The sequence below is a fragment of the Hyla sarda genome, chromosome 8, assembly GCF_029499605.1.
Source record: "Hyla sarda isolate aHylSar1 chromosome 8, aHylSar1.hap1, whole genome shotgun sequence".
NCBI lineage: Eukaryota > Metazoa > Chordata > Amphibia > Anura > Hylidae > Hyla > Hyla sarda.
The window spans coordinates 63,161,045-63,188,007 of NC_079196.1; the positions used below are offsets into that span (position 1 = coordinate 63,161,045).

At 33.5% G+C, this 26,963-nt stretch overlaps 1 protein-coding gene across 1 annotated transcript in view; it reads right to left on the reverse strand.

Annotated features, from left to right (window-relative positions):
* The window catches only part of TTN (titin), a 287,825-nt gene that overhangs the window by 114,555 nt on the left and 146,307 nt on the right, over positions 1-26,963 (reverse strand). Inside the window, exons 111-179 of the mRNA XM_056536637.1 lie at positions 26,228-26,467; positions 25,997-26,053; positions 25,555-25,635; positions 25,376-25,450; positions 25,095-25,232; positions 24,409-24,489; positions 23,827-23,907; positions 23,624-23,707; positions 23,302-23,376; positions 22,380-22,478; positions 22,119-22,202; positions 21,221-21,274; positions 20,635-20,709; positions 20,413-20,496; positions 18,859-19,383; positions 18,400-18,474; positions 18,175-18,258; positions 17,551-17,634; positions 17,220-17,300; positions 13,892-13,978; positions 13,694-13,777; positions 13,552-13,605; positions 13,164-13,241; positions 12,661-12,744; positions 12,447-12,527; positions 12,136-12,210; positions 11,692-11,775; positions 11,059-11,133; positions 10,909-10,977; positions 10,715-10,810; positions 10,456-10,539; positions 10,280-10,363; positions 10,046-10,126; positions 9,860-9,940; positions 9,678-9,743; positions 9,469-9,549; positions 9,312-9,365; positions 9,003-9,077; positions 8,835-8,918; positions 8,672-8,746; positions 8,498-8,575; positions 8,318-8,389; positions 8,161-8,238; positions 7,406-7,531; positions 7,237-7,317; positions 7,043-7,129; positions 6,870-6,944; positions 6,005-6,094; positions 5,627-5,707; positions 5,453-5,536; positions 5,269-5,346; positions 5,022-5,159; positions 4,672-4,752; positions 4,473-4,550; positions 4,307-4,378; positions 4,133-4,213; positions 3,949-4,026; positions 3,783-3,854; positions 3,430-3,510; positions 3,258-3,347; positions 3,088-3,177; positions 2,927-3,004; positions 2,761-2,829; positions 2,518-2,598; positions 2,326-2,421; positions 2,151-2,246; positions 1,987-2,064; positions 1,747-1,833; positions 547-648 (exon numbers count right to left, since the gene is read on the reverse strand). Coding sequence (XP_056392612.1) covers positions 547-648; positions 1,747-1,833; positions 1,987-2,064; positions 2,151-2,246; positions 2,326-2,421; positions 2,518-2,598; positions 2,761-2,829; positions 2,927-3,004; positions 3,088-3,177; positions 3,258-3,347; positions 3,430-3,510; positions 3,783-3,854; positions 3,949-4,026; positions 4,133-4,213; positions 4,307-4,378; positions 4,473-4,550; positions 4,672-4,752; positions 5,022-5,159; positions 5,269-5,346; positions 5,453-5,536; positions 5,627-5,707; positions 6,005-6,094; positions 6,870-6,944; positions 7,043-7,129; positions 7,237-7,317; positions 7,406-7,531; positions 8,161-8,238; positions 8,318-8,389; positions 8,498-8,575; positions 8,672-8,746; positions 8,835-8,918; positions 9,003-9,077; positions 9,312-9,365; positions 9,469-9,549; positions 9,678-9,743; positions 9,860-9,940; positions 10,046-10,126; positions 10,280-10,363; positions 10,456-10,539; positions 10,715-10,810; positions 10,909-10,977; positions 11,059-11,133; positions 11,692-11,775; positions 12,136-12,210; positions 12,447-12,527; positions 12,661-12,744; positions 13,164-13,241; positions 13,552-13,605; positions 13,694-13,777; positions 13,892-13,978; positions 17,220-17,300; positions 17,551-17,634; positions 18,175-18,258; positions 18,400-18,474; positions 18,859-19,383; positions 20,413-20,496; positions 20,635-20,709; positions 21,221-21,274; positions 22,119-22,202; positions 22,380-22,478; positions 23,302-23,376; positions 23,624-23,707; positions 23,827-23,907; positions 24,409-24,489; positions 25,095-25,232; positions 25,376-25,450; positions 25,555-25,635; positions 25,997-26,053; positions 26,228-26,467 — 6,267 coding nt within the window. The remainder of the gene's footprint in view (positions 1-546; positions 649-1,746; positions 1,834-1,986; positions 2,065-2,150; positions 2,247-2,325; positions 2,422-2,517; positions 2,599-2,760; positions 2,830-2,926; positions 3,005-3,087; positions 3,178-3,257; positions 3,348-3,429; positions 3,511-3,782; positions 3,855-3,948; positions 4,027-4,132; positions 4,214-4,306; positions 4,379-4,472; positions 4,551-4,671; positions 4,753-5,021; positions 5,160-5,268; positions 5,347-5,452; positions 5,537-5,626; positions 5,708-6,004; positions 6,095-6,869; positions 6,945-7,042; positions 7,130-7,236; positions 7,318-7,405; positions 7,532-8,160; positions 8,239-8,317; positions 8,390-8,497; positions 8,576-8,671; positions 8,747-8,834; positions 8,919-9,002; positions 9,078-9,311; positions 9,366-9,468; positions 9,550-9,677; positions 9,744-9,859; positions 9,941-10,045; positions 10,127-10,279; positions 10,364-10,455; positions 10,540-10,714; positions 10,811-10,908; positions 10,978-11,058; positions 11,134-11,691; positions 11,776-12,135; positions 12,211-12,446; positions 12,528-12,660; positions 12,745-13,163; positions 13,242-13,551; positions 13,606-13,693; positions 13,778-13,891; positions 13,979-17,219; positions 17,301-17,550; positions 17,635-18,174; positions 18,259-18,399; positions 18,475-18,858; positions 19,384-20,412; positions 20,497-20,634; positions 20,710-21,220; positions 21,275-22,118; positions 22,203-22,379; positions 22,479-23,301; positions 23,377-23,623; positions 23,708-23,826; positions 23,908-24,408; positions 24,490-25,094; positions 25,233-25,375; positions 25,451-25,554; positions 25,636-25,996; positions 26,054-26,227; positions 26,468-26,963) is intronic.

Sequence of the window (26,963 nt, forward strand, 5' to 3'; positions counted from 1 at the left end):
TAAACATTCATGATACCTTTTACTTCCTCTGTCTCCTCTTTTATCAGGGGAGAAGGTGTCTCAACAGTTCTTTCCTCAGATTCATACTCTTTAAAGAACAGGATTAAGTATTTATATAGTATGTCAAGTGACTTATTTACAAGTTTTCATTGTGCATGGAGCAATGCAGATGCTTTGGATGAATTATAACTGATTATCAACAAGATGACCCAAACGTTGATAAACATAAAACAAGCCAAGATATACACAGACAAGGACAAATGAAGAGATGTAAGATTTTAAATGTATGATAAGAGGGTCTTCTTTTAAAGACACGCTGTTAGCGATTGGGTGAGTTTTTACAAATGATATTCTAGAAAGTATACTCAAACTATTGTTCTTAAAACCTGATTACAATCTATAAATTAGGAGTTTAATTCTGCTAATCTGTGGCTGCAATAAACCTTGAGTGATTTAATTAATTTTCAATTATAGAACAAGCATAAGTGATGGAATTTTCTGACAGATGAAATGATGAATGCTAATGATGGATACATTCAGCTATACCTTCAATTTCTCCTTCAAACTCTTCTTCTTCTGTTTCCACATCAGATACATATACAGGTATTTCCTCTGGTGCGGTAATTGATTTTTGTGACACCTCTGGCACTAATATTGCAGTAATATATATATATATATATATTAGGGTTCTATTTTTAATAGTAGCAAATTTAATATAAAACACTAACAAGTTTGGATAGCAAAATATCTGTCAAAGGAGGGGCTTTAATGTATGGTTTCTCCTCTGGCATAGGCATCTTAGGCTTATCTGGGAGTTTAAGGGATATTTAGATTTACTGAATTCTTGGTAAATAAAAAATTATATATATATATATATATATATATATTAATTTAATTTACCGTATATACCTGATTCGGAATCAACTGTTCTTTTAGATATATGAACGGAAGTTTTCTCTTCAACAACTTTTTTCTGCTTTGATTCTGCCACTTTAAGAATAATTAAGAATGATTTTTTATTAAGTCAGTTAATAATGGAACAGATTGCTCTTTAGGTTTTTTTTTATCTAAAACTTTATGGTGATACAAAATGTGTCAATTTGCTAAAACAGATGTGTTTGGGGTGTTCCTGGCAGGGAATCCCACTGTGATCTGATTAAGGCTGGTAGTGCTTCACTAAAAAAGTATAGGACAATGAATCAGAGTGCAATAGGTAGTGGTGTTTATTCATATGCAAAGGTTCAGACAAGACAATGCGTTTCTAAGGAAATACTCCTTTCTTGGTTGGGTCCTTTCTTTGAAGGACCAGACAATGGAAGGAATATTCCTTTGGAAATGCACTGTCTTGTCTAAACCTTTGCATATGAAAAAACACTGCTACCTATTGCATCCTGATGCATTGTGCTATACTTATTTGGTGAAGCGGTCAGATCACCCAGAGCACATCTGCATTACCAAGTCTCAAACTGCTCTGCAACAGAATTGGTACGGACAGGCCAGCATCTCCCATACATGACACAACACTAAGAGCTTTTTACAGTGTTGTGCCTGATAGAATAACACAGAAGGGTGAGCATCCTTTATTCCTATTGCCTCCTAAATATGCCCTGTAAGGGTAACAGCACTATATAGCGCCATCTCTTCAATTTTATCCTATATACTTCTAAATTTGCTAAACCAGATATGGTGGAGATTTATAAACTATGTGGTTAAAATGTAAAGATGGTACACATAAAAGTAATATACCTTTTACTGGAGGTGCTACGTCTTTTTTAGGAACTTTAACAGGTTTTTTGTCTTCTATGATGGGTTTCTTTGATAACACGGCAGGTTCTTAAAAGATATTAATAAGACATAAGTATTGTAAAAAGAGACAATAGGTAACAAAGCACAAAGGAACATACACAAAATAAGAAGAGATTGCTTTCCCTTATCAGACAGCAGACATTTATAACATAGTAAGAAAGACAATGAACAGCTATGTACCTTCTACTGGTGGAATGATCTCTTTTTTAGGTTCCACCACTGGCTTATCCTCTGGGGTAGGCTTTGCAACCATTTCCACTAGTTATAAAGATATTAGTCTTACTTCAATACACATAAAATGGTGCGACACAGAAAAAGACATCTAAACACATTTGAAGCTATACCTGCAGCAGGAACTGCAGCTTTCTTTTTGGGAACTGGAAGAACTTTTTTCTCTTCAGGAACCATTCTCTTACTAGTAGGTGTGGTAGGCACAGGTTCTTTAAAGATATTAGTTTGGCATTAATTCTTGACACCACACATAAAGATCTAAACACGTGGGACATTATGAAGATATACCTGCAGCAGGAACTGCAGCTTCCTTTTTTGGAACTGGAAGAACTTTTTTCTCTTCAGGAACCATTCTCTTACTAGGAGGTATGGTAGGCACAGGTTCTTTAAAGATATTAGTTTGGCATTATTTTTTGTTGCAAAAAATGTATATATAGTGTATATATTTATAAATATTCATGCGACAACAAAATAATATACCTTCTGCAGGTGGCTTCACTTCTTTTTTAGGAATTACAAAGTGAGCTTTTTCTTTTGGAGCTACTGGCTCTGGCAATTCCACTGTTTTAAAGATAATAACTTAATTTTAGAGAAAACTAATTACTATATTTACTGTTTCTCATTTTGTTACAGAAAATGATTATAAGGTTTTTAAGATATCTATATTTATGTTGGTTTTAGATGTTAAAACAACAATGGTTGGAAGATGCTACGTCGATATACCTTTCTCTGCAGCTTTTGTCGGTTGAGAAATTATTTGCTTGTCTTCAAATGTCACCGTACTTGGAAACACTTGAAAGATATTAGTTTGAAATTAGATTCAGAGCATCCATTTTTTTTTTTACTTGGTAATTCATCATAAGAAAACAACAATGGTTATATTATATACCTTCTTCTTTGAACATTATTTGTTTCTTGGTGACACTTGGTTTGCCTTCAGATTGTGGTCTTTTTGGGAGATCCATAGCTTTAAAGATATTATTTTTTTTATATTAGTAATATAATGTTAATATGATAATGATTTCACTTAAAAGTCATAGAGGATGATACCTTTTCTATGGAAATCCACTTCCTTCTTAGATTGTGTCACAATAATCTGTGGCTCTTCTTCAGGTGTCTGACTTTTTGATACCGTTTCTTCTTTAAAGATATTAATTTTTGTTAGTATATTTCTTCATAAAACTAAAAAATGAAATAGAATATGAAGACTGATATTCTACCTTTAACTTGATCCGTGATATCTCTACTATATAAACGTTCAGCAAACTGGGGCTTGTCTTCTGCAGGCAGTCCTTTCAGGACCTCTACTTCTAGAGATATTAGTTTAGTATTAGTAAAATAAAATAAATGTTTTACCTATAAGCTAATAGTTCTATCAAAGAAACAGAATACCTTCAAGGTAGGTATCAGCTCTTCTGGTTGCAGCAATCAGTATTTTTTCTTCATGAGTTTGTCTTTTATATGCATCTGTCACTGAAGATATTAGTTGAAAATTAGTATTGTGCTTTTGTCTTACATTTTTTGAGTAAATGTAATTTGAAATATATTTTATAATAAACAGCTTAATTGTTTAGTGCAAAATTTATACTTTTTATTCGATCTCTTTACTAGTCACATTTTCAAATATCTGTTTGCTGTCAATCCTTGGTGTCAACTAAGTTAAATATATTAAAATATTATAATTATTTTGCTACAGATTATCATCTGATGTTTGATGGTTACAGTAGAAATGAGATTGTATCTACCTTCCACTTTGGCAGTATCTTCTCTTTTTGTTACCATGATTTTCGGTTTCCTCGGCCTTTCCTGAGTCTCAACTAATTTAAATACATTAAAATTCAGGTTTTTTTTATTAGAGCATATCTTTTTGGTGACTCACATGGTTACAGTAAGAAAGATATCACGTTTTACCTTCCACTCTGGAAGTATCTTCTCTCTTAGTTACAGTAATTGTTGGCTTATCTTCAATAATAGGTCTCTTTGCGACATCTATTAAATAAGATATTTGCTAAAAATTAGTATTAGTAATATTATATTGATATTTATGTTGATTTTTATGATTGTAATACAAGATATATTCTGTGATACACAGTACCTTCCTTATGAAGGGTAACTTCTTTTTTAGGTTTAGATATTTGTGGTTTCTCTTGAGGGGTCGGTCTATCTTTGGTGTCAACTAATTTTAATATATTAAGATAGTATAATTATTTTTCTTTAGATTATTATCTGATGATTCATATGATAACAGTAAAAATTAGATTGCATCTACCTTCCACTTTGGTAGTATCTTCTCTTTTGGTTACCATGATTTTTGGCTTCATTAGTCTTTCCTGGGTGTCAACTAATTTAAATACATCAAAATATTATTTTTTTTTATTGTTGTATATATTTTGGAGACTTACATGGTTAAAGTGAGAAAAGACATCACATTTTACCTTCTACTCTGGGAGTGTCTTCTCTCTTAGGTACAATAACTGTTTGCTTCTCTTCAGTAATAGGTCTCTTTGTGACATCTATTAAATAAGATATTAGCTAAAAATTAGTATTTAGCTTTTTGAGTGAATACTTTTATGTTGATGTTCATTTTGATGTTTTATGGTTGTAATAAAAGATGCATGCTATCATACACAGTACCTTCTTTATGAAGGGCAACTTCTTTTTTAGGTTTAGATATTTGTTGCTTCTCTTGAGGGATCACTCTTTCCTTGGTGTCAACTAATTTAAATATATTCAAATATAATTATTCTTCTATAGATTATTATTTGGTGAATGATAAGGTTACAGAAACAAACACATCACATTTTACCTTCCACTCTGGAAGTATCTTCTCTATCAGTTACAGTAATTGTTGCCTTATCTTAAATAATAGGTCTCTTTGTGACATCTATTAATTAAGATATTAGCTTAAAATTAGTATTAAAGTAAAGGATTTTATGTTGATATTTATGGCTGTTATAGAACATATATGCTATGATACACAGTACCTTCCTTATGAAGGGTAACTTCTTTTTTAGTTTTAGATATGTGTGGCTTCTCTTGAGGGATCAATCTTTCCTTGGTGTCAACTAATTTAAATATTATTTCTGGAGTCTCCTGAAGGATCATTCCCTCCCAAGTCTCCACTAATGTAAATATATTAAAATATATTTGTAATCAATATATATTAACATATCATATAACCATAGCATATAAATTGGTGATTTATATGGTTACAGTAAAAATATGTTTTACCTTCCACTTGGAAAGTATCTTCTCTCTTAGCTACGATGACTTTTGGTTTTTCTTCAGAAATATGCAAATCTGTTACATCTATTGAAGATATTAGCTAAAAGTTAGTACTTTCTTTTTTAATGAATATTTTTTGATTGGTGATTTAATGGTTGTAGTAGAAAGTATCTGTTATAAGATACAGTACCTTCCTTAGGAAGACAAATTTCTTTTTTAGGTGTAATTGTTTGTGGCATCACATGTGGAATCAGTTTCTCCTGGGTCTCCACTACTATAATACAATAAAATATCATTATAATTTTATTATAGCCTATCTGTTAGTGATTGATATGGTTATAGTAAAAAAGATATTGTGTTTTACCTTCCATTTGGGAATAATCTTCTCTCTTAGCTATAGTAATTTTTGGCTTGTCTTCAGTGATAGGTCTCTTTATGACATCTACTAAATAAGACAGTACCTAATCATTAGCTATATGATTTTGGGCTATACTTTTCAGTTTATGACTTATTGGTTGTAGTATAAGGTATATGTTCTAATATAAAATTCCTTTCTTTTTAAGGTCATTTTCTCTTTTAGGTTTCCTTATTTCTGGATTCTATCTATTCTATCTCATGTGGGATCAGTCTCTCCCAAGTTTCAACTAATTTAAATAGTTCATAAATAAACCATAAATATTTTACCATAGCATATGGTTTGGTGATTTATATGGTTACATTAAGAATTATATATATGTTTTACCTTCCTTTTGGAAAGTATCTTCTTTCTTAGTTACAGTGACTTTTGTCTTTTCCTCAGGAATATGCATATCTGTTACATCTATTGAATAAGCTAAAAATTTGTATACTGGTATAAGTAAATATTTAAAAGCTTTTTTCACTATAAATGATAATGATTTCTGCTGACTTTATAACAATGAAGAGATTACTGCTGACTTTATAACTTTCTTCCTTACATGAGGTTTTGTAGCTTCTTTGGAAGCTACTTTTTGGGACATCTAGTAATTTAAATATATTTGTAGGAAAATGTTTGTTGAATTAGTATTGTTCATGCCTTATGACTGGATGGAAAGAGTTTTTAAATGATTAGGATATACCTTCTACTTAAGAGGTAAGTTCTTAGATACACCAAGTAGTGGTTTACCTTCTTGTATAAGAGTTTTTTGAACATTTAGAAATTGTTTTAGTGCTTTATAGAATTTTAAGAATTATTACTAAAATGTTATCTTATACAATAGCATAATTTATAAATGGATCGTGCATTTTAATGATTAATTGGCTGAAGTGAAAAGATATTTTTTTTACTTTCTACATGGGTTATATCATATAACATTTGGAATGTTTAAAAAAAAGTAAAAATTTTTTTTGCTAGAATGAGGATAATAAAAAAAACACTATAAAATGATAATATTGAAAAAAATATATATATATATACCTTCTTTATAAGACTTAATTTCTCGTTTGAAACCCAAAATTTGCGGTTTCTCTCCAGGGGCCACTTTTTCTGAGACCCTTTCTATTTTAAAGATAGTTTGATATTAGTATGTCCTCGTGATATAAATAATGTCTGAATGAAATAAGTGATTAATGGATACATGATGATATACCTTCCACGTGAGAAGAAATTTCTTTTCTAGAAGTCTGTGTTTTCTCTTTGGCTGTTGTTTTCTTTGATAGTTCTTCTAATCATGAAGATATTAGTTTAATATTAGTACTTAAATAAATTACCTATAAAGAGTTTAGTATAAAATAGTTAGACAACTTGGAACTGACAGTATACCTTCTGTAGTAAGTGCAACTTCACGTTTGTGCATTTCAAACCACACTTTTTCTTCAGGAGGTGCTTTTGTTCTTGTATGTTCCAATTCTTTAAAGATATTAGTATCTAGCTTAGTAAAATGCTAAGTGAAATTAAATACACAACAAACCTAGTATCTATAACACTAAGATGTTACATATTACAATGATGTTTACCTTCAACACGAGAGGCTATTTTCTGCTCAGTAATTGTTAGATGTTCTTCTTCTATTAGAAGTGCTTTTGTTTCCTCTGGTTCTTTAAAATATATACATATATTTCATTTGTTAGATAATGTTTAAATATCTGTTATTTAATTCTATTTTATGCTTTACAGTAGACATACCGGCCATGTAAATATATTCTTTTTCAAGAACATGGGCAGGAGTTTCTTCTTCTTCTGACGTCTCAGGTTCTTTGAAAAACATTTTGATTTCAGTTTTGTTGCTACAGAAATCTCTAAGTAAATCATCTATAATTTTTATAGATAGTTTTAAAACACTAAATGAAAGATACTCTCCACCTGAATGTATTCTAAGACACTTCTCATTATTACCACATGCTGAGATTGTAAATTATTTAATTACAGCACCTAAACTATGTTGTTGACAGCACAGTAAATGTCATAATTAAGTTGTCAGGGATATGCTGCCTAACAACCATAGTCTTACCAATGGATATATCAGGCAGCATGCACATAGCAACTTGCCTAAAGTTTAAGGATACGGTCACACATGAGCACATTCCCATTGTATTTGATGCTGCGAATGTGCTTCCAGCAGTTACAGAGCAACGGCGGAGCAAACTCCCTGCTGCGGCGGTAGCTCTTTGTGTCTGCTCTTAGCTACAGATTTCCCACAGACACGAGCAGACAAACAGAGCCATGGCAGCAGCAGGGAGTACTCTCTGACGACGCTCTGTGACTGCCGGCTGCGCATTCATAGTGTCAATTATGTTGCAGATGCACTCCGGTGTGACCCTACCCTAAGGCAGAATTATTACGACAGTTAGGGTGGGGAAATGGTCATGGAGGCTTTGTTTCATTATTCTATTGTTGTAAAAATACATTTTGGTGGGGTACTTCTTTATTAGCTTTTATACCTTCAAGTCTTGGCTGCTCTTCCTCTTTAGGTTTTGTAATAACTTTTTCTTGAGCCAACTTCACAGGAATCTCAGGAACTTCAAAGATATTAGTCCAAGAGTTAGAAGGTTCTTTTAGCCATACAATACACTGTATTGTACGGTTAATTTTATCTACCTTTGATTTGTTGAACCAATTCTTTCTTGAACACAATCTCTGGAGGCTTCTCTCCTGCTTTTTTGGAGACTTCTGTTATTAAACATATAGTAAGGATTTTAGTGATCTATCGCTAACTAAAGGTAAATACTTATTAAACCTACTACCATCCTACTATTCCTATTACAATTGTTAATGTACCTTTAATAACTGGCTTTGTTTCTTTCTTAGTCTTTAGCACTTTTTCTTCTGGAGCCAATTTCTCAGGAGCCTCAGGAACTTTAAAGAGATTAGTGATAACTTCATAGTTAGAATCATTGTTCAACCTTACTAACACACTGTGATTTAGAGAGCGAATATTCTAAAATATTCTACCTTCCATGTGATGAACCACTTTTTTGGTGACAATTTTTGTAATTTTTTCTTCTGTCTTTCTTGAAACCTCTGCCACTTAAAAGATATTAGTAAACTTTTAATAAAAGAAGGATAATAACCGATTTTCATCTAATTTTGATTTACTGTTAACAAAAAAATATACCTTTTGAAGGAGGTGCTACTTTGGTAGGAATTGAAAGAGGAGGCACTTCTTCAGCAGACGGAGGAGGTTCTAGAACCTCTGCTTCTTAAAAGATATTAGTATAGTTTTAATAAAAGTAGAATAATAACAGATTTTCATCTAAATCTGATTCACTGTTAATGAATATACCTTTTGAAGGAGGTGCTTTAGTAGGAATTAAAAGAGGAGACACTTCTTCAGCAGATGGGGGAGGTTTTATAACTTCTTTAAAAGAATCAAATTGTATTAAGTAACATATCTATAATAAACTGTGCACTATAATTTAACTTATGGATTTCATGTACCTTCAATGGGCATTATTTGGGGGGGTGTTATGATGTGTATTTTTTCTTCCTCTGTTTTTAAAACTTCTGTCATCATAGAAAATAATACTGTTTTAGAGATAACATAAGAATAATATTATCCTAAGAGCATGTTTTTTTTATTAAAGGATTATACCTTTAACAGTCGGGACTGCTTTTCTTTGTGGGGTTGTAACCTCAACTTTCTCCCCTGAAGTACATTGCAAAGATAAATAAATATGATCAAGGTAAACAATGGACATTCTTGGTTAATAGGTAAGATAGATAAAGATTAAATCCATAGCGAAATATACCTAGTGAAAGAGGAGTAATTTTTTTGTGAAGGGAATAAGGCAGCTTTTCTTCTTGAACATGTTCTTGGATAATCTCAGGAACTTTAAAGATATTAGTAAGACTTTACAAAGGGTACTTTACAACAAAACTTAATATACCTACATTATGCACATAAATATGGATTGTTTCAAATTAATAAATGTTTGTCCATGAAAAAGGTTTAATATACCTTGTTCAGGAGGACTAACATCTTTTTTGGGAGAAGTAAGATGCACTTTTTCCCTTTGGGTTGGATCTTGAGGAATCAAGATATTAGTAAGACATTAGAAGAAACACAAAGAAAGTCCACATGACAATTCCCATTCAAAGACATAGGCATGTGTAGTGGAACATGACCAAAATATTGTATACCTCTTGTTGGGGAAGCAGCTTCTTTTTTAGAAGGGGTACGAAGCACTTTTTGTTGAGGAATCTCTTGAGGAATCTCAGGTACTTTAAAGATATTAGTATGACTTTAGCAAGAGTGGACTGAACAACATAGATAACTCACATGTAGGACAAAGATAGACATATAAAAGAAAGAGGCATATAAAATACCTTTCTTAGGTGGAAGAGGCTTCCTTCCAATAGGGGGAGGAATTTCAATTTCTTCAGTTACTGGAATCACCTCTTCAGTCACTTAAAAGATATTAGTTGCTCTTAAGATTTTTGTACCATCACGTACTAACAAACACACACATGTTGCCTCCATTAAGAAGAATGTCATTAAATTAAACAAAACACATGACAAGACAAGGTTAGAATAGTGATTCATCTACAACCAATAACTACCTTTAAAAGTGGTAGTTACTTCTTCTGTTTTATAGACAAAGTCTGGCACTGTTTCTTCTAACATTTCTTCTGGGACCTCAGCCACTTTAAAGGAACAGGGATAATATATGTTCATTATTCGTACACTCCCTTGTTTTAGTACATAATAGGGATGTCTAAATGTTTAGCTGTTGTACCTTTAAAAGGTGGGGCAATATCTTTTCTGGGTACAGGTGCTGGTTCTTGCTGTTTTGAGGGTAATTTCTTTGGTAATTCAGGGGCTTTAAAAGAGAAATAGAGTATGGTGGATATACTATGCTATCACATACATAAGTATGTGGTGTAGACTTTATTGACCAGTATTTATCAACAAGTATTGTATTCTACAGCCAAATTACAAAAACTAAAGGCATACATAGTGACTCACATGCCATTCTAGTAAAAAACAATCAGTACCTTTAGGAGGTGGAGGGGGAGCAATTGGAATGTCTTTCTTAGAGCTAGGAGCATGTATTTTCCCATCTATGGTGACTTTAGGGGGAGCCTCTGGTGCTTGAAAGTAAATATACAAACTTAAGTAACCTCATCTTAATTATAAGCCACAATGATATATGACTACAGCATTCCAGTAGATTAGACATATTTTGTACCTTTGGCCTGTGGTACTTCCTTTCTAAAGGGCTTAAGGGTCACCTTTTCCTCTGGTTCTGGTGTAGACACTTAAAGATATTAGTAAAAGTTAACATTTTTCTGGAGATAAGACAACATTAAATAGAACGCAACAAGTGTACCATGTGTACCTGCAGTAGGCTTTGGTCTCTTACGTATTATTGTAAGTTTTTCTTCAGGAACTGCCTTCTGTGGTGGTTCCGGCACTAAAAATATTGTATTTTTTTTTACTAGTAGAATCAATACTGATTTATCACTAAAACATATCAATAATATTTAGCTAGGCAATAATAGCTTACATTAGGAAATATGGAACATGAGTTAAGTCTTATGCTTCACTCATGTGGAAATGTTATTTAAAAAGAAAGAAATGGCTGTGACTTAAGTATATTTTTTTTTACAGGGAAACTAACACAAAAGAAGTTTGTGGTCTAAAAAAAAATGGGTTTTTGTTTTAAACCCCATTAAATCAAACTGAAATCTATCACTGCTTTTAAGGTGTAAAATATAACAATTTTCATTCTAAAATTGATATATAAATTGGCAGCAAGGACTATTTAAATCAGTGATATTCCTTTGACATCATCAAGTCAAAAGCTCATACTATATTTTGACTTTGCACAAGGTCATAAAGCTGTATGTAACTATGTATGAAAGTGTGTATTTAAAAGTTACATTGAACAACTACTCAAATAACATATAAATAACAAAAAGACAAAACATACATATAAACACTGAGGCTAAATATGATTTTTGGTGAATACCTTTCACTATTGTGGTAACAGTTTTTTTAGGTAATTCACTAATCTCTTCCACCTCTGGAGAAGCAGTCTTCAAGACTTCAGGCACTTTAAAGATAATATTATCACTTACTAAAGTAAAAATTACTGTATTCCAAGCTCAACCACTTTTTGAACAAACTGACAAAAAAACTGTGGTAACACTCCAGTAAAAGCTGTATTCTATATGAAAGCACAATCCTAAATATTTACACATTAAATTCATATTTAGTCTGGGATTTACTTTGCCTATGCAATAACATTCATTTTCATGTACATCCAATATAACTACCCAGTTAATAAAGATGCATATGTTGCTAAATGTTAACAATAAGCCAATGTTTGTTGTTTGGTTATTAAATCCCAGATAAAATATTTAACTTAAATTAAGATGGAATGCATTATTGAAGGAATTAACATTGTTTATACCTTTGGCAGGTGGTGCTTCTGGAATAACCTTTGGAACTTTTTCTTCTGGAACAATCTTCCTAGGTGCTTCAGGAACTTTAAAGAATATTATATTGTTTTTAAGAAGAAAAACAAACCCAAAGGCAGTACATCAAGAAGAACAAACTACAACAATACAAGAAAAGAAGGACAAAAAGGGACATGACAAGAAGATTTCCTGAAGAATAAGATCACATGTATGTATTATTAAAACAACATTTAAGACAGGACATATTTTAACAAAAAAATAAGAGATTATAGAATCGCACTTTTAAGAAGAGTACAATGTATACCTTTAGCAGGAGCCTCCTCTTTTTTAGGTGTGGGCTGTGGTGCTTTCTCTTCTGGTACAAATCGCTTAGGTGGCTCAGGCACTTTAAAAATGTTTTAGATATTATAAGATTTGAGTGGAATTGACATATATAATACATAAACAAAACATTAAACACACAAAAGTGTTCTATAAAAGATAATCCATAAAGAAAAATCTGTATTTTTGAGGTATACCTTTGGCAGGTGTAACCTCTTCCTTTTTAGGAGCGGGGACAGGGACTTTCTCAGCAGGAGTAGGCTTCTTCTTTAGTTCAGGAACTTTAAAAACAATTATTTGTTTAAATGACTGGGTCCCTAACTATTCAATGCACAAACCACTATACTGTATATTATTCTTTCTAGCAATACATTTTTTGCTTAAGTATTTTATTAATGTAAGGATGCAGGTAAAAGCTTATAAAATTACAGAATAGCTTATATATAAAATAGCTAATATACCTTTAAAAGGTGGAGCTTCAGGAGCTTTCGGCTCCGGAACCTCTTCTCTACGCTTTTCTACCACTTTAAAAATACAGATTTTATTTATATATTTTTTAAAAGATATATTATGTTTACACAACACATATATAAAGATGACCCTTGTCCCATATGACACATTTTGTACAATAAGGAAAGGTAGACAAAACGAACAAAACATGAAACATATATATGGCTTAAGCTCCCAATAACCAAAGTACCTTTGGCTGGTGGTGCTTCTTCTCTTTTAGCCGCTGGAGTTGGTACTTTCTCAGGTGCTTTTTTGGCCACTTCAGGTACTTTAAAAACATCACATGCATGCATAAGAAAGGCTTTGGAAGCCTTTTAACAGTCACATATTACACAAAACATACCAACAAACATTGCATAACATTAAAAGACACAAACATATCCCAGTAGATGGCAGATTAAATTGCAATGATCTTTGCCCCAAAGCTTTTTACCAGTACCTGGCCATAATAATGTGAGTATGATACAATAGGTATTGTTAGACAATAATAGACATACATAAAATAAGATATTAATGTAAAGTGACATAAAAGTTAAGATTTTAAAAATAATTAAGATTTTAATAGTAAGATTTACTACCTTTTGGAGCAAGCACTTTTTCCTCAGGAGCAACTTTCTTGGGAATTTGTGGCACTTTAAAAATAGGATTGGATTTTTAGAGGCATGTAAGAACAGCAAACTGCTTTAACAAAGTAGTGAGAAAGTAAGGTTAGTAAAGTACCTTTAGGAGCTGGAACCTCTTCCTTCTTAGGCACAGCTGCTGGAATCTTTTCCTCTGGGACTACCCGCTTAGGCAGTTCTGGTGCTTAAAAAATACAGTATGGGGGTTGTTTTAGGAAGGCCCTACTCTAGTAAGAAGCAATGCTACAGAATACAAAATGCAATTTCCAGTTAAATTAATGAAGTTGTACTGATGTACCTGCACTGGGAGGTGCGGCTTCCTTCTTTGCAGCAGGTGTTGGTGGTACTTTTTCTTCAGGTGGAGCTACCTTTGGTTTCTCAGGCACTTAAAAGATATAGGATTTCTCATTGGTTTTTGTAATTTAAAATATTTAAAGAAAGAACATACAGTATATGTATGTATATAAGACAGACATAGGTACATTACACAGAAGATATAAAACAAAAAATACAAATACCACCTGATAAAAGAAGTACTTATATTCCATTGATGAAACACAATAAGAAGTATAGGTACATAAAACAGATAATAAAAAAAAAAAAACATATTTAACTTGCTTTGTGCAGTTAGGTGACTGCCCAACAGCAGACAAGTACAACTAGTTGGTAACATGCCAACATTTCTGTCTGTATTCTGTAGGAAAATATGGACACTGGTCTAGAGTACTATGTTTTACAACCAAATCATGTATTTTTAGAAATAGTTACCTGTTGTCCACCTTTGAACACCTCTGTACTGATTAAAGTAAAGTAATGTACACAAGTTAAGTAACTTTGTAAATACATACGCATTACTTCTTGTATTGTCACTGATTTACATCCAAATTATTGCCTGGACCTGCAGTTTCATTTCGAATACTGCATAGTGTTTCAACGTAGGTAAAACTTTCTCACCGCACTACAGGGGCTCATCTAAACTGCTATGGTTAATCCCTTAAGGACTCAGTCCATTTTCACCTAAAAGGGGTACTCCACTGGAAAAAAAATTTTTAAATCAATTGGTTCCAGAAAGATAAACAGATTTGTAAACGACTTCTATTAAAAAATCTTAATCCTTCCAGTACTTATCAGCTGATGTTATGATCCACAAGAAGTTCTTTTTGAATTTCCTTTCTGCCTGACCACAGTGCTCTCTGCTGACACCTCTGTCCATTTTAGGAACTGTCCAGAGAATAAGTAAATCCCCATAGAAAACCTATCCTGCTCTGGATATTTCCTAAAATGGAAAGGGGTGTCAGCAGAGAGCACTGTGGGCAAGCAGGAAGGAAATAACAGCAGCTGATAAGTACTGGAAGGAATAAGATTTTTTAGTACAAGTAATTTCCAAATCTGTTTAACTTTCTGGCACCAGTTGATTAAAAAAAAAAAAAAAAAACGGAATACCCCTTTAAGGACTCAAATCTTCAATCTGCACTTTCGTTTTTTTCCTCCTCATCTTCTAAAAATCATAATACATTAAATTTTGCACCTACAGACCCATATAAGGGCTTGTTTTTTGCGTCACCAATTGTACTTTGTAATGGCATTACTTATTTTTTAACTTAATCTGCGGCGAAACAAAAAAAATTATTTGTGGTGTGAAATGAAAAAAAAACACACCATTTTGCAGATTTTCAGGGCTTCCGTTTCTACCCAGTGCACTTTGCGGTAAAAATGACACATTATTTTTATTCTGTAGGTCCATACAGTTACAGGGATACCCAATGTATGTAGGTTTTATTTATTTTACTACTTTAAAGAAATTATAACTACATGCACCAAAATTTGTCTGTTTAAAATTGTCATCTTCTGACCTCTATAAATTTTTAATTTTTCCGCGTATGGAGCTATATGAGGGCTTATGTTTTGCAATGTGGTCTGTAGTTTTTAGTCGGTACCATTTTTGTTTTGATGGGACTTTTTGATCACTTTTTATTAATATTTTTGTGGTATATAAAGTGACCAAAAATTCACAATTTTGGACTTTGGTATTTTTTTTACATGTACGCCATCCACCATGCAGTTTAGCTAACCTTATATTTTAATAGTCCGGACGATTTTTATTTATTACATTATTTTATTTAAAAAATAGGAAAAGGGGGGGGGGTGATTAAAATTTTTATTGGGGGGAGTTATTCACATTTCTTCACTAATTTTTTTACCACTTTTAACTTTTTTTTTGCCCCCTTAGGGGGCTATACCATGCAATCTTTTGAATGCATACACTGTTTAATGCTATACCATAGCATAGCATTGATCAGTATTACCGGCGTTCTGCTGCTCTAGCCTGGCATGGAGCAGTAGATCGCTGATCTGACAACGAGGAGGAAGGTGAGGACCCTCCCGTCATCCAGTAAGCTGATCAGATCGGGTCGCGATAGTCCTGATCAGCTCAGCTGAGCTGCCGGGATAGTTTTACTTTCAGTTTAGACACCACAATCAACTTTGATCCCCGATCTGCACTGCCCGGCATTAGCCGTGGGTCCTGGCTGCCCGTAGCAACCTTGACCCACAGGGTTTAACCCCTTCTCCGCTCATGAGAACGGTTTAAACCCTGTTAGTGGGATCAGGGAATACAGGTATGACCTGAGTCCTTAAGGACTCGGGAATGGGGACGTTCCGGTACACCCTGCGTTCTTAAGGGGTTAAAAGGTGAGGTTGATAACAGAGCTGTGTACGCAGCATTCAGTTATAATATAGGATGTAACATATTTACAAAGTCATTAAAATTCCACAATGAATTTTGTGTGTCAAGCCCAGAAAACCATTTTAATTTATTTATCCATAATCTAGAGTATTTTATGCTATTCTATAAATGTAACAGATAAATAAAAATATATAAGATAAAAGGAGTTCTACCACCATAAACCCTTATCCCCTACTTAAAGGATAGCAGATAAGTGTGTTATTAAAGGAGTTATGATGGATAGACAAGATAAACAAGGCATGAACAATAAGATCTACTGTCATACATGTTAGATTTTAGGTGAAAACACACTTATCTTTCTCCCACTTTCCCATGCATAGGCCTCTCAAATGGAACTTCCTTGTGAGTGCCGAATATAGCTGATTGCTGTTCTTGGCTATCTTTGGCAAACACATAGACAGTGAATGGAGCAGTATTAGTATGTAAGCTGCCTCTGCATTCAGAATGTGATTCAGGAGGACCATTTTCCAGATTGCAGGGGTCCTAAGAGGTTGGAACCCTGGTTATCAGACACTTACCCTCTATCCATTGGATAAAGGACATGTTTTTATGTTGGCAGAACCACTTTAATCAAAAGACTAGCAATAAACATTCATGAACCAAGATCATAACTACTGTACTATGAAGATAACAACTTGTTCTGTCAAATATTTTATATGTATTCTTACAAGTTTGACATTTAAAAAGATATCTGACACACTGCCCATGCACCAAAAAGAAACATTTTTAAGATGTCATTTAATAGGTACTTGAGGTTAGTACTAGAATAATTATATTTAGTCTGAACATACTGTAATCTGCATTGTGCAACTTTTATTAATGTTAAAGTTGCAATATATATGACTAATTTATATAAAATAGATCATAACATTTAAACTACCTTTTGCAGGTGGCACTCTAACTTTGGGGACTTCCTCTTCCACTTTCTTTTCTGGAACAGCCTTCTTAATGTCCTTAGAAACTTTAAAAATATAGCAATTTTTAGCCGCTTAAGATGTTAAGAGAAAAAAAGATGAGACGTACAACATTAAACATATTTTCCTGCACTGAAAGAAAAAGTCTTGTTAGGTATGAAGATGGAGATGCCAGGACACCATAAGAGTTTTAAGATGATTGATGACAACAGACAACATAGAAGATGACAATGCTAAAGATTATACTAGTTAAATTGAAGTAGAACAATTTTCTGACAATATAAAGACTTAATATACCTTCAACATGTACTATTTCTTCTTTTTTAGAGACAGTAATAGTTTCCTTTACTTTTGGAACAGGCTTCTTGGGCTCTTCAGGTACTTTAAAGAGATTAGTCCACTTAAGATATTTGAAGAGTATACGAAATACATAAAACATACAACAAAGAACCTAATGTTGAAACATACAATGGATGTGTCTAAAAAGGCATTGTGCCTTGTTGGTTTGTATAATACAATATGTATTTACAATATGAATGAATGTTGGATGTTAATTGTACCGTATATTGTTGGATGTTAATTTTATATTTAGAACAATATAACAAAAAGCTATACAAAGTTGTACTGTATTATCAGCTATGAAATGTTGAACTATATTATTATTTTATATACAAAGGAAAATAATATAACGTACATTAAATTATGTTGTATGGAACATGTTTTATGTAAATATATAAAGGTGGTAGTTATACTGTATATCCTAAGTGTATTGCTTTAATGTAGCTAGTTATAAAACAAGCTACTATTTATTACAAGAATATACTCTGTGAGGCACTGACACATAGACAAGAATAAAACAAAAAACACCAACAATACATACAAATACACATAAACAAGACATAAAGAGCAATAATAAAATACCTTTTTGCACAGAAACCCTTTCTTTCTTTGAAACTATAGTTGTCACCTTTTCAGCTGGAGCAACTTTTTTAGGTATTTCTGGTTCTTTGAAAATATGATATAACGATTCAGAAAATAAGAGTAATACAAGAGTAACACATTCAACAGGAACACAACATTGAAAGACAGAACAAAAAAGACCAACAAAATCTACAAAAAACACTCATTCCCCAGCTAACTTTGTACCTTTTGCTGGTGGAACATCTTTTTTAGTTATTGTTACTTTTCTTTGTATTGCAACAGCAGCAGGTTTTTCTGGTGCTTTAAAAGAGCAATAACATTGTAATAAATATATGAAATACTGAAGGAATGTATTTGTCTTTAATGTTGTATCTTTAATGTTCAAATAACATAGCTATGTTAAGGGGTTGTCAAGTGCAAGAAAAAGGGGTCTGCTTTTCCCCCCAGTAAAACTGCAATGTTTGTGTCTGGTAATGCAGTTCAGCCCAATAGATTTCACTGGGGGTGAGCTGCAATACCAGACACAGCCCATGAGAATGTATGCTGACTTTAGTATACTGACTACATTTAAGTTTTATTGACATAGTGGTTTTTATAACCATTAATCTTAGAATAAGAGAGCAAACAAGGCTGACAAAGACAAATACTGACATAAAAGATGTAGAGTAAGGTAAAGGCTAGTACCTTTCGCTTCATAAACCACATCAACTGTTTGGTAAAAGTGTTCTTTTTCTACTGCTATTCCTGTATCAGGTTCCTCGTAAACTTCTTCATAGATGTGCTCCTCCTCCTCATAGGCTTCTCTTCTTGATTCATATGTTATTTCTTCATATCGCTCTTCTTTATGAGTGACTTCTTCTTCATAAACTTCTTCAGGAGCTTCAACATAGTAGTCTTCAGGTGTTTCTTCATACTGCTCCTCAGGGGCTTCTTCTTCATATGGCTGTTCATAAACATATTCTTCTGTTCTATAGATCTCTTCTTCTCTTTCAGGCTCCTCTTCATAAACTTCTTCTTCAGTGGCTCCAACCTCTTCCTCATAGATTTCTTCTTTTTCTTGGTAAACATGCTCTTTAAAGATGGCCTCTTTCTTTCTGTATATCTTTTCATGTATTTCTTTTTCTTTGTAAGCTGGGGGTTCAATAAGTTCTGGTTTCTCTTTCTTGTATACCTCAACTACATGAGCTTCCTGAACTTTTCTTGAGGTCACTAACATTTTAAAAGATATACATTTATATTAATACTATGGTTAATTTTTAACCAAATAGTTTATTGAAAGCTCTTTTCCGGTACTTAGAGGTTGATGTCTAAGGCTATCCTTCATTTAAGATAGGGCAAGGGACTATTGTGAGTATTCAGAATATTGAGCAGACTAGATAGGCCGAATAGTTCATCTATCTGCAGATACATTCTATGTTTCTGCAGATATATTCTATGTTTCTATGGCCTATCCTTGGCCTCCAGATGTACAAGTGAACAATAATGAAAGCCCCAGCTCTATTTATTGTGTATTGGCCTGCCAGATTACTGCAGCTCAGCTCTCATTCTCTTAAAGGGGTACTCCCGTGGAAAACTTTTTTTTTTTTAATCAACTGGTGCCAGAAAGTTAAACAGATTTGTAAATTACTTCAATTAAAAAATCTTAATCCTTCCAGTACTTTTTAGGGGCTATATACTATAGAGGAAATGCTTTACTTTTTAGATTTCTCTGATGTCATGACCACAGTGCTCTCTGCTGATCTATGCTGTCCATTTTAGGAACTGTCCAGAGCAGCATATGTTTGCTATGGGGATTTTCTCCTGCTCTGGACAGCAGAGATCAGCAGAGAGCACTGTGATCATGACATAAGAGAAATCAAAAAATAAAACATTTCCACTGTAGTATACAGCCCCTAAAAAGTACTGGAAAGATTAAGATTTTTTAATAGAAGTAATTTACAAATCTGTTTAACTTTCTGGCACCAGTTGATTTAAAATAAAAAAAAAGTTTTCCACGGAAGTACCCCTTTAAGTAACCAAGCACAGCTTCTTGGCAATATACAGAGCCAGGGCTTCTGGCTCCGTTCACCGTGGATATCCAGGTGCCATGGCTCTGCTATGGTTCCGTTTGGTTGCATCCCACTGATCAAATACTGATTGATAGGCAATCAATCACTAAGTCCTGGAAAATGCCTTTTAATAACTCACTTGATATTAACTAGATTATATTGTTACTCCTAAAAGACCTACATATTGTACCTGAAACTGGAGTTGTCACTTCTTTTTTGGTAACAGTTATGACTTGTTTTTCCTCTTCTTTAGTTTTCTTTAGTACTCCATGGGCTTTAAAGAGTAAATTCAGTTTCACAAATAAAGATTATAGGACATACAATACAAAGACACAAACAAGTAAAATGTGTATAGAATAAAGAGATAAGTTATAATAAAACAAGCTTATTTGGCTTCAAAACCATAATCTACCTTGTGGTTCAGGAGCTTCAACTTTTTTCGAAGCAATGCGTATCTTAGGTTCTTGTTTCTTCTCAAGCTCAGGCACTTAAAGATATATTAATATATAGGTTCATGACTTGTCATATAGAACAGGTTGTTTACAGGCATACTAATAAAAGAAGAGTCACAGACAGTACAAGAGGCACAAAGGAACATTATGACAAACACGAGACATTGCTTAAGTGCATTTTAAATTTTGTCTTAACAGAGTGCATTTTAAATGTATTTTATATTGGAATTGTGCATTTTACATGTATTTTATATTGGAATTGTGAGATGTTGTGAGAAGGATTAAGAAAATATATCCTCCAGAGTTAAAGTTCTGAATAAGTAAATAAACGTTTCTTAAAGTTACAAAACGCTATGGGGTATATTTTCCCAATGTTCAAAACAAATATCTCTAAAAAGTACTGTATGTTATTTAAAAATGCATTCAAGCACGTATGACACATCAAAGACGTATTTTTTATGATAGCATGTTGTGTTTTTTCAGTTTTTTTTTTTTTACTTTGGTAACCAAGACTAAAGAATCTGCTTGGTCTTATAAGCATTATACCTTTTGCTGGTGGTATCCTTTGTTCAGAAACTGGTTTCTTTGGTGGTTCAGGAACTTTGAACATAAGAGTTTTGTATAAGAATATTTTTTTAAAGAAAAACACATAACACACAACACAAACTGCTAGTACCGACATGTTGGTAGACAGACACAAAAGAGTGCACCTGACATACTAGTAGTTCATGCTATACACATATTATTAATGATTATGGATATATTTCTATTGGTTGGTATAGGGCTGCTTACCATAATGGCATTAGACATTTGCACCATATGGGGGGAGATTTATCAAAACCTGTGCAAAGGAAAAGCTGCCCAGTTGCCCATAGCAACCAATCAGCTCGCCACTTTAATTTTTAACAAGGCCTCTGCAAAATTAAAGAAGCAATCTGATTGGTTGCTATGGGCAACTGGGCAACTTTTCCTTTGCACAGGTTTTGATAAATCTCCCTCATGGTGTCTAATATTATGGGTAGAAAAGCAGCTTTGAAGGGGTACTCCGGCCCTGAGACATCTTATCCCCTTTCCAAAGGATAGGGGATAAGATGTCTCACCACGGGGGTCCCGCCACTGGGGATCCCCGCAATCTTGTATTCACCACCCACCTGTTTCAGCTGCATGCCACGGTGCCAGCTCACAAACAGCCGGGTGGGGACCACGTGGGCTGGAGTATCGTGACGTCACGACTCCGCCCCTGTGTGATGTCACCTGGCTGTTTGTGAGCTGGCACCGCGGTGTGCAGCTCAAACAGGTGGGTGGTGAATACAAATCCCGGGGGTCCCCAGCGGCGGGACCCCCGCGGTGAGACATCTTATCCCCTATCCTTTGGATAGGGGATAAGATGTCTCAGGGCCGATAACCACCTTTAAGTATGTTAAATATATAGAGCTATTTATACCTCTTGCTGGAGGAACTTCAGGTTTTTCAGGAGCAGCTATTGGCATCTTTCCAGCTATTTTAGGTTTCTTAACTGCTTCAGGTGCTAAGACACAGTAACACATTTAAGAAGTTCAGACACAAATAGACTACAAAATATAAACACTAATACTAGACATTGAACACAACATACAAAACATATAGTGATACATATACTGACGACACATGATTACCACATCTAAAAGAATATTGTACTTTTTGTTAGCTTGGTCAGCAAATATACCTTTGAATGGTGTAACTTCTTCTGTTGTAGATACAGGAATAGGTACCTCAGCTGGCGTAGGTACCTTTTCAGCAATAACCTTCTTAGGCTTCTCAGGAACTTGGAAATAGCAAAAGAATTCTGCGATCACTCTACATTTTCAATGTAGCAGGCATAAGACACACAGACAACTTTTTACAAACAACCGTAACACAATACCAGGCAAGACAGAAAAAAATATACAGACACAACATGTAAGACACATGGTTTGTAAGACAAAACATACTACATGTACAACATTCCGCTTATATTAGTAAGCAAACTATATTTTGGTCCATTTTCATGTACAAGTTGGTTTTCCTGCAAATTATTGTGTCGTTGCTTATTTATTTTTTAAGCAAAATTAATATTAGGCTAATACTTCACATGTATATATGTTCAGCAAAATTTATATTAGGCTAATATTTCACTTGTAAAAATATGTTCAGCCTGCAAAATTGTCTTAAAATGTGCATTCTAGTAAGTGTTAAAACATGGTTACTACAGGCATGTCCCTGTGAACTGCATTCAAAGCCACCAGTCTAGTTATAAAATTTAAAAAGCACTGAACAGCATAAGCCTTTGATTTATTCTGTCAAAAAATTGCTGTGTCAGGCTACCTTTTGCTGGGACAGCTTCTTCCTTTTTAGATATAGGCACAGGCATTTTCCTTGGTGCTTCGGGCACTTTAAAAATATTATTTTGTGTCAGATATCATGCAAAATCCCTACACTTACATTTCCTTTTTAATCTTTAGATATTAGAATTATAAATATATATCCTTTATTATATATTATGAATATATGCAATCTGTTATAATGCTTTTAACACATAGTGTCATAGGTTGACACAAAATACAGAGAAAGACAAGAGCTATTCCATTGACAACAATAAAGAGTTATACCTTTTTTAGGCTCAGCCTCTTCTTTTTTAGGCAAGAAACTAGGAACTTTCTCCTCTGGTGCAGGTTTTGCAGGCACTTAAAGAATATTATTTAATTTTAGAAAGAAGAAATGCAATATTGAAATCTGAAGAGTTCTTCTATTCACCTTTCATATGAATTACTTGTATTAACAATTACATACAAACAAATATAAAGAACACAAAGACATCTTTAAATGAATTAAAACACTACAGGAATGTGTTGGTCTAAAGAACCGTATGCATTCGCACAAGCTCAAAGAGTATTATGGAATTTTTCTTTTGTGGACTTTTGTGGCTTGTACCTTTAGCTGGACGAACTTCTTCTACTTTGGGCACAACTGCTGGGACTTCTTCTTCAGGAACTTCTCTCCTTGGCACACCAGCCACTTTAAAGATATGATAATCTCAGTTGTCTTTACAAATACACATCATGTTTAACATCTAATCACAACACAATTTATTACTATGTCCTCTATCTTTGGCTAGATTTGTCAAAACAAGTTACCTGCAGCAGGAGGCTCTCCCCGTTTTGGAACAGAAACAGGTACTTTCTCTTCTGGTACAGGTCTCTTTGGTGCTTCAGGAACTTTAAATATATTTCAATGATATACCATGAAGATGCATTGAATTGCCCAAACTCACACTTAAAAGACAATGTTAAACTGAGACATCCACAACACACAAGAATAAGTGGCAAGATTTTGTGAAACTGAAGAACAACAGTATAATACTAAGGATAGACTGTATACATGTATACCAAATGACACAGAACATGCCTTAGGGTCCATCAAAGAATACTGTTCGACAAGAAAGAGTTAGAGGTAGTAGTGTTCTCATCTTTACAAGACTTAAAATGAAACTTACTACATTTAGACAAATCAGTTCCACTAAATGTGACATATTAAGTTAACATTGTTCGACATAAATAAGCAATACATAGACATGCTAAAGAGAGTATCTGTGGTTATGGCCATACATAAAGCATGACATAAATATTAAAATTATACAAAGGGTGCATATATTTTAACAAGTAAAATACAGGCTGTGATATTTGTTAAATATGTGACATAGATTATGCCCAAAATACCTTTAACTTGAGGTATCTCTGCCTTTTTGGGAGCAGCAGGAACCTTTTCCTCTGGTACTGGTTTCCTTGAAGCTTCTGATACTTTAAACAGATATGAAATATAGTATTTATATTCCTTAGCTAGTGCATAAATATGGAACATGTGCCATTTTTTAGACTGGAGGATTGTTATTTGCTACTGCGATTAGTGACTGGAGATTTGGACTGAGCACATCATTTAGTAAAACATTAAGTAGTATTAAAATGTTGTTTACCCAGGGTAATATTAATATCCAGGCAAACCAGGGCATATGCCAAGGCCCTTTAGAGTAAAACTCCTCATAATTTGTTAAGCCGTTAGTGAGGGTGACATGGCACCCTATTGTAACTCTGTTGCCCAAGAGTTAATATATACCTGGAGCTTGCCCTGATGTTAGTTTAGCTCTACACAATATTATATAAAAATTAGGCAAACAAAGTAAATAAAAAGTTTGAAAAGAGCAGCAAGAGGTTTGTTTCACATATTTAGACTGCCACATACAAACAATAATAAAGTAAATTTATACGCAAAGCTTTTATAGCACAGCATTAGAAAGGACACAAAACTGAAGTACTGACCAAAGCAATAGAGACAACAAACAATAGACAACACAAAACAGCATATCAAGCCAATGTAGATAAAACTTTTCTCTAAAGCTGTTGTGTACCTTTGGCAGGTGGTGCCACCTTTTTAGGGACAGCCTCTGGTACTTTTTCTTCTATGAAAGTTCTCTTTGGTATTTCTGGTATATTAAATATATGTGCTGTAACAACTACTTGTACTATGACAAATATTTTAAACAGATCTGGACAAGAACAATAAAACATGGAATACAAGCAACATAACTGTATAAATTAAGGAGACATACTCAAATGTAGAAAAATACAATAAAAACACAATACAATAAACACTAATCTTATTCATAAAGGTTTAGGAGCACCAAGATACCTTCGGCTGGTGGCACCTCTTTCTTTTTAGGAATGAAAGAAATTTCTTCGATAACCTTCTTTGGAGCTTCAGGCACTAAAGACATTTACCTTATTACTTTATATTCTAGGCTTTTATTCTTTCAAATTTTAATACAAAAATAACACACATAAGAGATGAATACAATGGACATACTATACCTTTGGCAGGTGGAGCCTCCTTTTTGAGTACAGATACCGGCACCTTCTCCTCTGGAGCTGGTTTTTTGGGTGCTTCAGGAACTACAAATATATTATTTGTGTAAATTTCCCTATTTTAGGACTTTCATGCAAAGGTGCTAAATTATAAGATGAAGGGTTGTTACAAAGCCACAAGTAGATGCAAAGCAATCAAGATGTTCACCAATAACAAGGTAAGGTAGTAAAACAAACAGCATATACACATATGGTATTAAGATTACGGATGGTGTACTATACATACTGACAATGATACAACTGGGCAAAAAGTGAAAGGTAGTAGTTATAAGATGGCATAAGACAAAGACATAAGGGTCATAACATGGACTCAACATGTAAACACGTACACATAAACAACACATAAATGCAGTAAAGCTTACAAGCATCATATACAAAGCTATGATACCTCTAGCTGGTGGAGCTTCCTCTTTTTTAGGAGCACGTACAGGCACCTTTTCAGCAGCTTAAAATAAGATTTAGAACATTTAGTATCAAAATACTATAGATACAATACTAAGAAGCTAAATAAGACAGCACAAATAATGAATGAGTGCTAAAAAGACAGGCTGTAGCATAATACCAAGCAAGATAGTTAAAGAAAGTGCAATGTATATAGACTATTAGTATGTCTATATACCTTTAGGTGGTGGTACTGCTTCTTTTTTAAGAGTAGTTGGTACCTTCGCCTCAGGTAAGGCTTTCATTGGAACCTTTGGCACTTTAAAAATATTAAAAACCTTAACACGTGCTTTTTTTTGGAACCTTGGTTCACTCAGTAAAAGGGAATAATTATTAATACCTTCTGAAATCTCTTCTTTTCTAGAGATAGACACAGCCCGTTTCTCCTCTACAACAATCTTCTCATGTACAGTGGGAACTATTGAATGTATAAGACATTGTATTCAACTGATGATCCTCAAAAAAATTCTTATGTTAAAATATAACAATAGGTCTAAAGGAAAAAAGACATTCAGAACGACGCTGTATAAATAATGTAGTACACCTGTAGAACATACCTGTGACTGCTGCAGCCTCTTCTACTTGTTGGGCATAGTAGAATTCTTCTGCTGCTCTTCTTTCTGCCACTGAATGTGATCAAATTGCAAATATTATATTTTATATCATTATTATCATATATTTATTTTACAGTATAAATTAATTCAACACATTTTGGTAGCACATTAGTCGGTTGGAAACACCATAACAATTCCAATAAATAAATAAAAAATATAGAACATTTAGTATAAGATTAACTTTTTCTTTTGCTGCTGATTAAAATGTTAGAATTTTCTTTGAAAACAAAAAGAAAAGAAAAAGATACAAAACCAGCTAGCCTTCTGGAGTAGTTTTGTTGGCATTTCCATAGCATCAAT